General features: G+C 37.8%; 1 protein-coding gene across 3 annotated transcripts in view; it reads right to left on the reverse strand.

Moving 5' to 3' along the window:
* Positions 1 to 13,209, reverse strand: part of LCMT2 (leucine carboxyl methyltransferase 2) — a 93,221-nt gene that overhangs the window by 64,757 nt on the left and 15,255 nt on the right. For 2 of the 3 annotated variants that reach the window (XM_068120928.2, XM_068120925.2), the window contains exons 5-9: positions 7,635 to 7,785; positions 3,311 to 3,500; positions 3,065 to 3,169; positions 2,831 to 2,918; positions 897 to 1,154 (exon numbers count right to left, since the gene is read on the reverse strand). In XM_068120928.2, coding sequence (XP_067977029.2) covers positions 897 to 1,154; positions 2,831 to 2,918; positions 3,065 to 3,169; positions 3,311 to 3,500; positions 7,635 to 7,785 — 792 coding nt within the window. The remainder of the gene's footprint in view (positions 1 to 896; positions 1,155 to 2,830; positions 2,919 to 3,064; positions 3,170 to 3,310; positions 3,501 to 7,634; positions 7,786 to 13,209) is intronic. The other variant, XM_068120927.2, reaches the window with a different exon arrangement.

Raw genomic sequence — 13,209 nt, forward strand, 5'->3', positions numbered from 1 at the left:
TTCATTTCCGTCATTAATTTTATTGCATTGCATTCAGTTTTGTTTATTTTTCTGTAATTGTAAGCAACTTAGCCAAATGGCTACCAAGTGTAATTTCAAATAAACCATTCATTCATAGGCAGAGGATGTGCAGGATGTGTGGAATGGGTTGCACAAAATGGTAACATTTATGAAGAAATAATGAAGGGTAACGTTGCTAACGAGTGAAGTTATCACATCACTGCTATGAGTGTCACAATAATTCCCTCCTGGTCTTCTGTAAAATACAAAGCAAAGTATGTTCGTGCTAATGATAATGAAATAGCTTTCCTCGGTAGGTGTGCAAAGGACTCTGCACATAATTCTCTGGAGAGTTTGGTCCATACAGCCGAACACACCCAGATGTGTGTTCATTCTTCCATCAGAGAAGCTACTATGGTGATTACAATGCATAAAGGGGATTTTTACAATGAACATTTACGTGCAGCATGTGGCTATGGGTTTGCAACATTAATGCCAGTGTGCACGTGTCACTGATAAAGTGCCCCCTGTTGGTTAGAGCAGGGACTTGCAAGTTGTTCAGAGTGCCGGCAATAACTTGCCTACTCTTCATGAAGGACAACGTGGGATTTTTAACATCCACCAACTATTGCTAGCAAATTACACACCAAGTTCAACATCTATCCAGCGGATGGGAGTAGAACCCAGGCTAAGCCGCTCAGAAGTGAGTGCGCAACCCTCAAGTCTAGGCTAACCTGCCAGCCGATTTTAAAATGCAGTGTATCACTTCTCCAGCTTTTTCAGGTAATTATTTGGCCATTGTTGCGTCAGCTCTCACACCCATAGGGTTTAAACATCCAAGACTTTGGGACGCCTGTAAAATGAATCAACGGTTCATGTTAATTCACACAACTTACCCCAAGACCTGCCAATGGTGTTCACCTCCACAACCAGGGCCTCCCATCCTGCCTTGCATTCGTCTCTCTTCAGAAGCCGCACCACCGTGAGTCGCCCGTGGCGGTTGGCATGCACTCCGAAACCCCCTAAAGTGAGGACGAGACCAGGGGCCAGGCAGCAAGAAGCGTGGCCTAAAGAGGGGCACGCCTCACCTCGGACAGAACACGGTCGCAATATCTGTGCCGCGAACCTGCACCCATTTTCGCTGTATTGAAGAGCTGTAAATAAATGAAAAAGAAAAAAGATTTTTTTTTCATTTGCAGCAAGTCAGTCCTGTGAGAATGCCAATCAGCTGTTAGCTGCACCCAGGATGTGTACTCAATTAAGATCAATGTTTTCTTGCGTGCTGAAAATGCCTTCATCATATCCCAACACTAAAACAATTGTCGTGACAAATTGTTCAATAAACACCCTCAAAAAGCCGGTGATTATGAATCTCACCTCCTTCTTGAAGCAGCAACAATAAATACAAATAAATGATTTGCAACCTTTTCTGTACAGTGTTGAAAGCTCATGGAAGAGTTTGTACAAGCCTGACATGCAGGACATCAGGAGACTTCAGTGCACTTTTAAAAGCCCGTACATGAATTACAAGGGTGTTGGTAGACAGTGTACAAATCGACACCTCAGGATATACACTTCGGGTTACAATATATCAGAATTGAAACTTGTTGGTAGCTCTGTCACCAGCCATGGCACTTCAGCAAAGGACTTTTGTGACTCCATGGAACTGACTCAATCTGTGAACGTTCCAACCAAGATTTCTCCAAATGGCAAAGACTCCCTTCTGGACTCTTCTGCTCTTCCTCTGCTCAAATTGGTTCATCTAATCATATGCTTGTGAGAGTCGACATCTCTCTGGCTATTCTCAACATCTCTGAGAGCTGCCTCAGCAACGGCGAGTCTGGAAGTTCACTCAAGTAGATTGGCATGGACTGCAAGCAGCCATCTCTCTTCAAGACTTGTCTTCCATATCTACTGCCCCTGGTGTTAACACAGCTTGGGAATTCTTCCACAGAAACCTGCTCTCTCTCATGCACAGATTCAGCCAAGCTCATCTTCAGTTATCCTACCTTTCTTCGCACCTGTGGTACACTGAATCTTGTGGTGAGAGGTAGTTGCGCTGAAAATAATAATAATTTTTAAAAATGCCATTTCTGATATTTGGGGAGCAAATAAATTTCTTATAAGCCTTATTTTTTATAATATTTTTATATTTTATTTTTATTTTATTTTATTTTATTTATTTATTTTATTATAAATTTTATTATTTATTTTATTTTATTTTTATATAAATATTTTTACATTTTTTCTTATAAGCACAATTTCCTATAATTTCTTATAGCCTGGTGTTGGCTTAGCGGTTAGGGTGCCGGCTTGGGATCCTAGGATCCTGGGTTCGAATCCCGGTTGATCGCTGAATTAACGCCAGGGGGGTTGACTCAGCCTGTCATCCTTCCGAGGTCGGCAAATTGAGTACCAGCTTGCTGGGATGAATGATCATGGTGTGTACCCCGATTTATAATAGGTACACCGTATCCCTGCGCATCGTAAGAGCGTGACCAAGGGTTGGCGTCAGGAAGGGCATCCGGCCATAAAAAAAACATTGCCTCAAACAGGGAACCATGATCGTCATGGGGCCCGCAAGGCTAACCCCCGATCTAGCGGGGAAAATGGCCTTAAAACGATCATTCATTCATTCATTCATTCATAAGCCTAACTACCCCACTATTGTAACATAAACTCACTTTTGAGTGATTGTAAAAATCACAACAGACACAAACAGTCAAACACAATCCTGTTATTTACAAAGATTTGTCATTGATGCCACCAATAAAAATTAGACAAATGAAAAGCTTCTGTAAAAAAGTAGACTGGAATACTTCGGACTGACCTGTAGGTATTGGCAGGATTTCCTCCTGGCAAAGATCACCTTTCGAAGCGACAAGGATGAAATAATGCAAACATTTCAAGTGCCATTCCTTTGGGAGAAAAAAAAAAAAATCCTCAACATTACCTAGAATAATCTACATGGAGAAGATAAAAAAATGAAAGCATTGGGAATTGCATTGGCAGCAAGTGAGGAGTGCAGGAGAGCATGGCGGAAGCAGCAGGAGAAATTCCCTGCCTCATACTCATCAAACGGCTCAAGTCGGTCAACACGCTGCCGCTCATCAAAAGGCAAATTCAGATAGAACTGATTCATGTCCATACACTCTGCTCGCTGCCATCCCTGCAACGAGTCATTACAAGCCTCGTAAAGATTCGCTTTATCACAAACAGAAAAATAGACTTCCTCACAAAACTAAGTTTCCTCTTCCTTCCAGAGTACGGAATCATGAGGATGCCATTTTGTGCCAGGTAAGAGGCGCACCTGCTCGAGGAACCTCATCCTTTGGGCTTCTTTGCTGGGAAAGTGATGGAGAGTGCGGAGAGGGGAACCGAGTTGCACAAAGTGCGCCTCCATGATAGCTCCAAAGGCATCTCCTGGCTGAATCTGCTCGTAGAGGCAAAAAACAGCGTTGGGGAAAACTCGCGCTGTCCAAGCAATGAGCTGAGACGAGCTGGTACAGAGAGGTACAGAAAAAAATAACAGGACAATGTATGAAAAACATGGTATGCTCGTACACATATGCGCACTCTCATTCGTATATTTAACAATGTAAATGAAAACTGATCATTTCTCCATTACATCAAAATTATATAAATAAAAAAAATCTGTTTAGGTCCAATGACATACAGTAAAACCTCAATGTAACAGACTAATATAGGGGAGGGGTGTCTGTTAATGCTAAAAGTCCATTAAATCGAATGGTTATTTTTGAATGGTAATAAACACTCTACCATGAATAACAGACATTATTTAAGTTATACAGTACATGTATGTCAAAGAAACACTCAAATAAGAAACAAACAGAAGACAACAAGCAGGAAATAGAAATGATACAAGAATAATTCAAATATTAATAACATTTATATTAATTTATATTTAATTAATAATAATTTAATATAATTACTATTAATATTTAATTAATATATAAGTTAATAATATATTATATAAAGTATTAATATTTAATAATGAATAATATATTATAAATATTATTAATATATTATTATTATTTAATTAATACATTTATTAATAATTTAATATTACTATTTAATTAATATATTAATTAATCATATTAATTAATATTTTTATTATTTAAAATATATTTCAAATATTTAAGAATATTTAATTTACTTAACTGTACTCACGATTTGTGCTGTGATCGATAGTGGTGACTCAGAATATTTTTATTTTGAGTCGGAGCAAAGAGGCTGAGGAGGTCGATGCTTCCGTGAATCAGCTCCTTCAGAGTCTGGGTGACGATCTAATCAGACATCGTTTGTTTCTTTACACCATAATCACACACACAGGAAACTAGACTCTAACTTTGCAATCAACTCTAACTAGCGTGATTCGGATTCTCACAGTCTGAGAGTCCTTTAGGTGCTTTTTTGCAAACTCCAAGCGGGCTTTCATGTGTCTTTCACTGAGGAGAGGCTTTCGTCTGGCCACTCTGCCATAAAGCCCAGATTGGTGGAGTGTTGCAGTGATGGTTGTCCTTCTGGAAGTTTCTCCCATCTCCACACAGGATCTTTGGAGCTCAGCCAGAGTGACCATCGGGTTCTTGGTCACCTCTCTTACCAAGGCCCTTCTCCTCCGATTGCTCAGTTTGGCCAGGTGGCCAGCTCTAGGAAGAGTCCTGGTTGTTCCAAACTTCTTCCATTTCAGAATTATGGAGGCCACTGTGTTCTTGGGAACCTTCAATGCAGCAGAATATATTTTGTAGGCTTCCCCAGATCTGTGCCTTCAACACAATCCTGTCTCTGAGCTCTACAGGCACTTCGACCTCATGGCTTGGTTTTTGCTCTGATATGCATTGTCAGCTGTGACATTATAGAGACAGGTGTGTGCCTTTCCAAATCATGTCCAATCAATTGAATTTACCACAGGTGGACTCCAATCAAGGTGTAGAAACATCTCAAAGATGATCAAGAGAAATGGGAGGCACCTGAGATAAATTTCAAGTGTCATAGCAAAGGGTCTGAATACTTATGTAAATGTGATATTTCAGTTTTTTCTTTTTAATAAATTTGCAAAACTTTCTAAAATCCTGTTTTCTCTTTGTCATTATGGGGTATTGAGTGGAGATTGATGAGGGAAAAAATGAATTTAAACGATTTCAGCATAAGGCTGCAACATAACAAAATGTGAAAAAAGTGAAGGGTCTGAATACTTTCTGAATGCACTGTACGTTTTATCACAAGTTAATAGCGTTCAAGATGCCGATGTGCCAAGCATTTACCTGTTCGAATCGTTGAGAAATTTGCCCTCAGAACTCGGAAGTCGTTTTTTTTTTTGCATCCCTGGTCCACTAAAAGATCAATGACTGTGTGCTTTGTGGTTGAAAAATCTAGGGAGAACCTAATTAAACATCAAAATGTATGTTCGTTTGAAATATCTTGTTGTTTGCGAAGACCACTTTGAGACACCAGCGTTCGTATTTGATCAACAGGCTCACTACCTGGGAAACAGGCCGAGGAAATTGCTGAAACACGATGCCGTACCGACACTTTTCAGCCACAAATCCTACACAGTGCCCACCTCACGACCCTCTATGGTTCGGAGACATAATGCTCAAATACAAAGACAGGTAAGATATTTTATTTTAACTCGTTTTTCATAATATTATCTTTTGCAACTTTGGTGATGTATTTATTTGTGTAGAGACAGTCCACCAGTAATGTACATACTACCCCTACATTATATTCAACGACTATAGTAGAGAGATACTGCTACGCTACGCCGTCCCCTCCCCTCCCCTGCACCCGGTCGGTCAACTCAACGGTTTGATAATTTCTCAATGCAATTATGATTTTCTATTTGTAAGTGTTTCATATCCGCCCTTTCTCACTGGCAGATTCACCTGTATTGATTATCATGTCAGATCGATCAACATGTGTTGTTACGGTCTGTGACCTTTCTTTTCTTCTTCCTCCCCCCCCATCCCCCTCTCCCCCATGAGATAGACCAAGTGGTTTGGTCCATGGGTATAAAGCCTATGATTGTCTGTGGGGCAGGGGAGGGACCAGGAAGGTGATTCAGAGGAGAGAGAGGGGCCATTTTGGAGGAGGGCTCATGGCAGAGTGCCTTTTCGTGTGTTTGTAGAGTTTTCAGCTGCAATCTCTCCACCTGAAGGTTGTGCCGGATCAACCCCTGCGGCTACCTCTGTACCTCAAGGTTGACTTTGATTAAACTCTTGCTACTGCTGGGCCTGCATTGGGGCCTACTGCTGGGGCTTGCATTGGGGCCTACTGTAGGGCCTGCCTTGAATGCAGTGCTTATTTCGAACTCTCGCTGCAGGTCCTCCAGTTCGGATCCCCCAACCTGGCCTTGAGTGGATACTGGAGTATGCAGTACCGCTCACATCCGCATCGTCTTGGTCTCTCCTCTTCGGACCTTTTTCAGGACCACCGGACTGTAGGTCCTCCCTTGGGACTGACTACACAAGCAGCCACCTCCAGCTCTGGCTGTGCTACTCCTACCCTCTCGTGCTGGCCCCAGCCCTAGCTGCCTACTCTTTCCTTCTCGTGCTGGCCTAATCTGGTTTTTCCCTCTCTTCTCCCTTCTTCGTTTCCTCTTTCTTTATGTGTAGGAATAGATTTTGAGTGTGATAACCTATAAATAAAGCCGGTGTGATTGAATGCTTGGCTTGGTGTGCCTCAGGCCGTAATAGTGCTTACATCACGAGTATTTTTGAGTTTGTATTTTGTTATATTAATGCTATAGTATCAATTTGTTATTGGAATGATGCCGTTTTGAATGAAATTACAGAGAGATTTAGTTTAAAGCAGAATGAGGAAATGATGTGAAGGTTTCCACCCATGACATTCGTGGATTCGGCATTTGTAGTTTCGTCATTTGGCATATTTTATAAACAATTCTGAAATTATATCACATCTCTTAGCACCACTGTCCTTAGAAGCCATGGTAAATCATTTGTACAACTTTATATGCTAATAAAAAACAAGGAATCGTATAAAGTCAAAGACTGAACTACACATGATCTGACCCAGAAGACGGCCGGAATCGATGTCTTCCAGGTCAGATAGTGTGTAATCTGATGCCCATACATCTCAGCGCCCTCTATCGGAATACTCGTGCATTTCAGGACAGTGTCCACAAACTTCTTTTTTTAAAATTATGATTTTTTTTGTCCCTTTTTTATTTGTGTCCGCTAAATCGAGGTTTTACTGTATCTCATAAGAGAAGAGAAAGGAGATGGGAGTGAAGTTGGAGAGGAAGGACAATTGATGGCATATCTGAGTATGGTGGTTTTGGAAGGTGGAGTCAAATTCCTCACAAATATGCATACATAATATGTCAATGGCCCTGAACGATTTGGAAAATTAATACAATGAAAATGAATGATCTTGCAAATGGGAGTTTGATACTCATTGTAATCCCTGAACGCTGTACTTGCAAAACACAAAAGGCATATTACACATATAAAAATGATGCAATATGTTCACAAAACAAGAAACTGCAGTATTTATTACTTGCAAGTAATTTAACTTTCAAGTTTAATTCCATTTATGTATGGGTTATAGTCCCAATACAAAAGTTTCCTGACAATAATGAATTCAAAATTCACCTGTCTGCAGCAACATATGTGAGAACACACTCTGACAGCACCAGGGTAGGAAGGCTAAAATCAAGCCCAAGTTCACTCAAGAGCTTTTCCAGGTCTTGCAGCTGGCAAAGATCCATTCCAAGCAGCTTGTAGTCCATAGTCTGCAGGCACACTGAGAAATAGTAGCCCATTTGCAAGTTCCTTCATTTTCATTGTTGTATTAAGTTTCCAAATAATTCAGGGCTATTTACATATTACATATGCATATTTGTGAAGAATTTGACACCCCCTCCCAAAACCACCATACTCAGATATGCCATAAATTGGCCCTTCCTCGACAACCTCACTCCTGTGTCCTTTCTGTTCTCTTATGAGAGACAGTAAAGCCTCGATTAAACGGATTTAGGATTTAACGGGGTCGGATTTAATGGACAAAAATCAAAAAGGGACAAAAACAAGTACAGATACATTCAAAATACACCTGTACTCCTTCTATCCTCTTTACTGCTGCCTCTGGAACAAACTCCCTCACTCTCTTCAAACCCACTCCTCCCTCCAGGTCTTTAATACAGCTGTTCACCACCATCTGTTATCTTCCCCCATCCAAAATCTTGATCTTTTCTACCCCCGTTAATTCACCCCAGATCCAATTTTTTGAAATACAGACTTATTTCCTGGAAGTTCTAGCAGTGTCTATGTGTTATATACCTCTCCCACCCCCACCCCCCTTCCCATGCCTCCTCCCCCCAAGCCCTCTCCCTCCCACAGATCTCCCAATGTCCCTGTTCTCTGCTGTTGTACTTGTGTGCTTCCCTCTCTCTCCCCATCTTGTCTCTTTGACATATAGTAGCCCATTGAAGAGCTTTTTGGGGTCGACTTGAACATGGGATCGTTTTGTACACGTGTATATAAGTACTTAATTTTAAAAAAAAAGAAAAAAAAAGTAAGTACTTAATTAATCAATAATAATTAAGTAATTAATCAATTAATCGATTAATCAAAAAACAAAGATACCGTTTTTGCCAAAGCACTTGCTCACTATTGTGCCTTCAGCTTCCTAGCTCAAAGGATGGCTGAGATATCGCCCGGACAAACAAACAAACAAACAAGAAAACAAGTACAAATACATTCAAAGTACACCGCCCCATGCCAAATAATTAAATATGCTGCAGTACGGCATTGCCGGGGCGCCTCCGGCGCCCGGCAATACCGCAGTGCAGCTCATTGAGGCTGCATTGGGAGGGAGAGGTGTACACTAATTGATTGATTAATTGTATAATTAAAATCAATAAAAGATTATCACAAAATATTTTCATAATCAATTGGATAATTGCATAACCAAACCACTAGTGCTTCATCCGAAGATGTATCTTTTAGAAATGTAATTAAATAAGTCATTTATAAAAAATGAAATAATTAATTGATTACTCAATAAATAATTAATCGATTAATCAATAAATAATTAATAGATGAAATGATTAATCAATAAATCAAAAATATCCTTGATAGCCACATCACTTGGTCACTCATGTCCAAATATTAGCTTCCCAGCTCAAAAGGTGCCTGAGATATTGGCCAAATGAGAAAGAAAATAAATAAATGATTAATAATGAAAATAAATAAATAATAATCATAAAAAAATTAAATTATTAATCAATTTGGTCAGAGAACAAATAAACTACCACTATTTCATCAGAATCTGTAACTTAAAAAAAATTTTTTTTTTGTCATTAGTCGAATAATTAAATACTTAATCGATTAATTGATTAATTAATAAATCAAAAATATCCTTTGCAGCACAATCACCTGGTCATTGGCATGTCCAAATATCAGCTTCCTAACTCAAAAGGTGCCTGAGTTAATGGTACGAAGAGAAAGGAAATGTAATTAATTAAATAAGTACTTAATTAATCGCTAATAATTAAATAACTCCTCAATTAATTGATTAATCAAAAACCAAAAAATACCGTTTTTGACAAAGGACTTGCTCACTACTGTGCCGAAATTTCAGCTTCCTAGCTCAAAGGATGGCTGAGATATCGCCCGGACAAACAAACAAGAAAGCAAGAAAACAAGAAAACAAGAAACCAGAGTGAAAACTGAGTACTCTCTTTCAGCGTGCGTCACTGCCGAGCCCCCTTTGGTGCCCGGCAATGACGATTTGCAATGCCTGGAGATGGCATAGGAAAGGAGCGGTGTACAACAATTATTTTGCACAAATGTATTTGTAATATACGTGATATTACTTTTTATAAGCAATTGAAGTTGAAAAAAAAAATTCCCCAAAAAATCCCCCCCCCCCAAAAAAAAAAATTGGAAAATTTTTCAAAAAAAATACCCTTAGGACATACCGACGGGAGAGATATGTGCATACCAGAAGTTTGGTACGATTTCACAAAAGTTTGAGAATGTAGTTCAGTGACAAGACAACACAACACAACACAGGACAGACGCTGCACAGATATATATATAGACAAGTACAAATACATTCAAAGTACACCGCCCCATGCCAAATAATTAAATATGCTGCAGCGCGGCATTGCCGGGGCGCCTCTGGCGCCCGGCAATACCGCAGTGCAGCTCATTGAGGCTGCATTGGGAGGGAGAGGTGTACACTAATTGATTGATTAATTGTATAATTAAAATCAATAAAAGATTATCACAAAATATTTTCATAATCAATTGGCTAATCGCATAACTAAACCACTAGTGCTTCATCCGAAGATGTATCTTTTAGAAATTTAATTAAATAAGTCATTTATAAAAAATTAAATAATTAATTGATTACTCAATAAATAATTAATCGATTAATCAATAAATAATTAATAGATGAAATGATTAATCAATAAATCAAAAATATCCTTGATAGCCACATCACTTGGTCACTCATGTCCAAATATTAGCTTCCCAACTCAAAAGGTGCCTGAGATATTGGCCAAATGAGAAAGAAAATAAATAAATGATTAATAATGAAAATAAATAAATAATAATCATAAAAAAATTAAATTATTGTACACCGCTCCTTTCCTATGCCATCTCCAGGCATTGCAAATCGTCATTGCCGGGCACCAAAGGGGGCTCGGCAGTGACGCACGCTGAAAGAGAGTACTCAGTTTTCACTCTGGTTTCTTGTTTGTTTGTTTGTTTGTTTTCTTGGTTGTCCGGGCGATATCTCAGCCATCCTTCAAGCTAAGAAGCTGAAATTTCGGCACAATAGTGAGCAAGTCCTTTGTCAAAAACGGTATTTTTTGTTTTTTGATTAATCAATTAATTGAGGAGTTATTTAATTATTAGCGTTTAATGAAGTACTTATTTAATTAATTAAATTTCCTTTCTCTTCTGACCATTAACTCAGGCACCTTTTGAGTTAGGAAGCTGATATTTGGACATGCCAATGACCAGGTGATTTGGCTGCAAATGCTATTTTTGATTTATTAATTAATCAATTAATCGATTAATTATTTAATTATTCGATTAATGACAAGAATTTTTTTTTTTTTTACGTTACAGATTCTGATGAAATAGTGGTAGTTTATGTGTTCTCTGACCAAATTGATTAATAATTTAATTTTTTTATGATTATTATTTATTTATTTTCATTATTAATCATTTATTTATTTTCTTTCTCATTTGGCCAATATCTCAGGCACCTTTTGAGCTGGGAAGCTAATATTTGGACATGAGTGACCAAGTGATGTGGCTATCAAGGATATTTTTGATTTATTGATTAATCATTTAATTGCTTAATTATTTATTGATTAATTGATTAATTATTTATTGATTAATCAATTAATTATTTAATTTTTTATTAATGACATTTAATAAAATTTCTAAAAGATAGGTCTTGGGATGAAGCACTACTGGTTTAGTTATGCTATTAGCCAATTGATTAAGAAAATATTTTGTGATAATCTTTTATTGATTTTAATTATACAATTAATCAATCAATTAGCGAACACCTCTTCCTCCCAATGCAGCCTCTATGAGGTGCACTGCGGTATTGCCGGGCGCCGGAGGCGCCCCGGCAATGCCGCGCTGTAGGATATTTCATTATTTGGCATGGGGGCGGTGTACTTTGAATGTATGTGTACTTGTTAATCAATTTGGTCAGAGAACACATAAACTACCACTATTTCATCAGAATCTGTAACTTAAAAAAAAAATTTTTTTTTGTCATTAATCAAATAATTAAATAATTAATCGATTAATTGATTAATTAATAAATCAAAAATATCCTTTGCAGCCAAATCACCTGGTCATTGACATGTCCAAATATCAGATTCCTAACTCAAAAGGTGCCTGAGTTAATGGTCAGAAGAGAAAGGAAATTTGATTAATTAAATAAGTACTTAATTAATCGCTAATAATTAAATAACTCCTCAATTTATTGATTAATCAAAAAAAAAAAAATACCGTTTTTGACAAAGGACTTGCTCACTATTGTGCCGAAATTTCAGCTTCCTAGCTCAAAGGATGGCTGAGATATCGTCCGGACAACCAAGAAAGAAAACAAACAAGTACACATACATTCAAAGTACACCGCCCCATGCCAAATAATTAAATATGCTGCAGCGCGGCATTGCCGGGGCGCCTCCGGCGCCCGGCAATACCGCAGTGCAGCTCATTGAGGCTGCATTGGGAGGGAGAGGTGTACACTAATTGATTGATTAATTGTATAATTAAAATCAATAAAAGATTATCACAAAATATTTTCATAATCAATTGGCTAATCGCATAACTAAACCAGTAGTGCTTCATCCGAAGATGTATCTTTTAGAAATTTAATTAAATAAGTCATTTATAAAAAATTAAATAATTAATTGATTACTCAATAAATAATTAATCGATTAATCAATAAATACTTAATAGATGAAATGATTAATCAATAAATCAAAAATATCCTTGATAGCCACATCACTTGGTCACTCATGTCCAAATATTAGCTTCCCAGCTCAAAAGGTGCCTGAGATATTGGCCAAATGAGAAAGAAAATAAATAAATGATTAATAATGAAAATAAATAAATAATAATCATAAAAAAATTAAATTATTAATCAATTTGGTCAGAGAACACATAAACTACCACTATTTCATCAGAATCTGTAACTTAAAAAAAAAAAATTTTTTTGTCATTAATCGAATAATTAAATAATTAATCGATTAATTGATTAATTAATAAATCAAAAATATCGTTTGCAGCCAAATCACCTGGTCATTGGCATGTCCAAATATCAGCTTCCTAACTCAAAAGGTGCCTGAGTTAATAATGGTCAGAAGATAAATGAAATTTAATTAATTAAATAAGTACTTAATTAAACGCTAATAATTAAATAACTCCTCAATTAATTGATTATTCAAAAAACAAAAAATACCGTATTTGACAAAGGACTTGCTCACTACTGTGCCGAAATTTCAGCTTCCTAGCTCAAAGGATGGCTGAGATATCGTCCGGACAACCAAGAAAGAAAACAAACAAACAAGAAAACAAACAAGTACACATACATTCAAAGTACACCGCCCCATGCCAAATAATTAAATATGCTGCAGCGCGGCATTGCCGGGGCGCCTCCGGCGCCCGGCAATACCGCAGTGCAGCT

This window comes from Myxine glutinosa, chromosome 6, assembly GCF_964187855.1.
Source record: "Myxine glutinosa chromosome 6, kmMyxGlut1.1, whole genome shotgun sequence".
NCBI lineage: Eukaryota > Metazoa > Chordata > Myxini > Myxiniformes > Myxinidae > Myxine > Myxine glutinosa.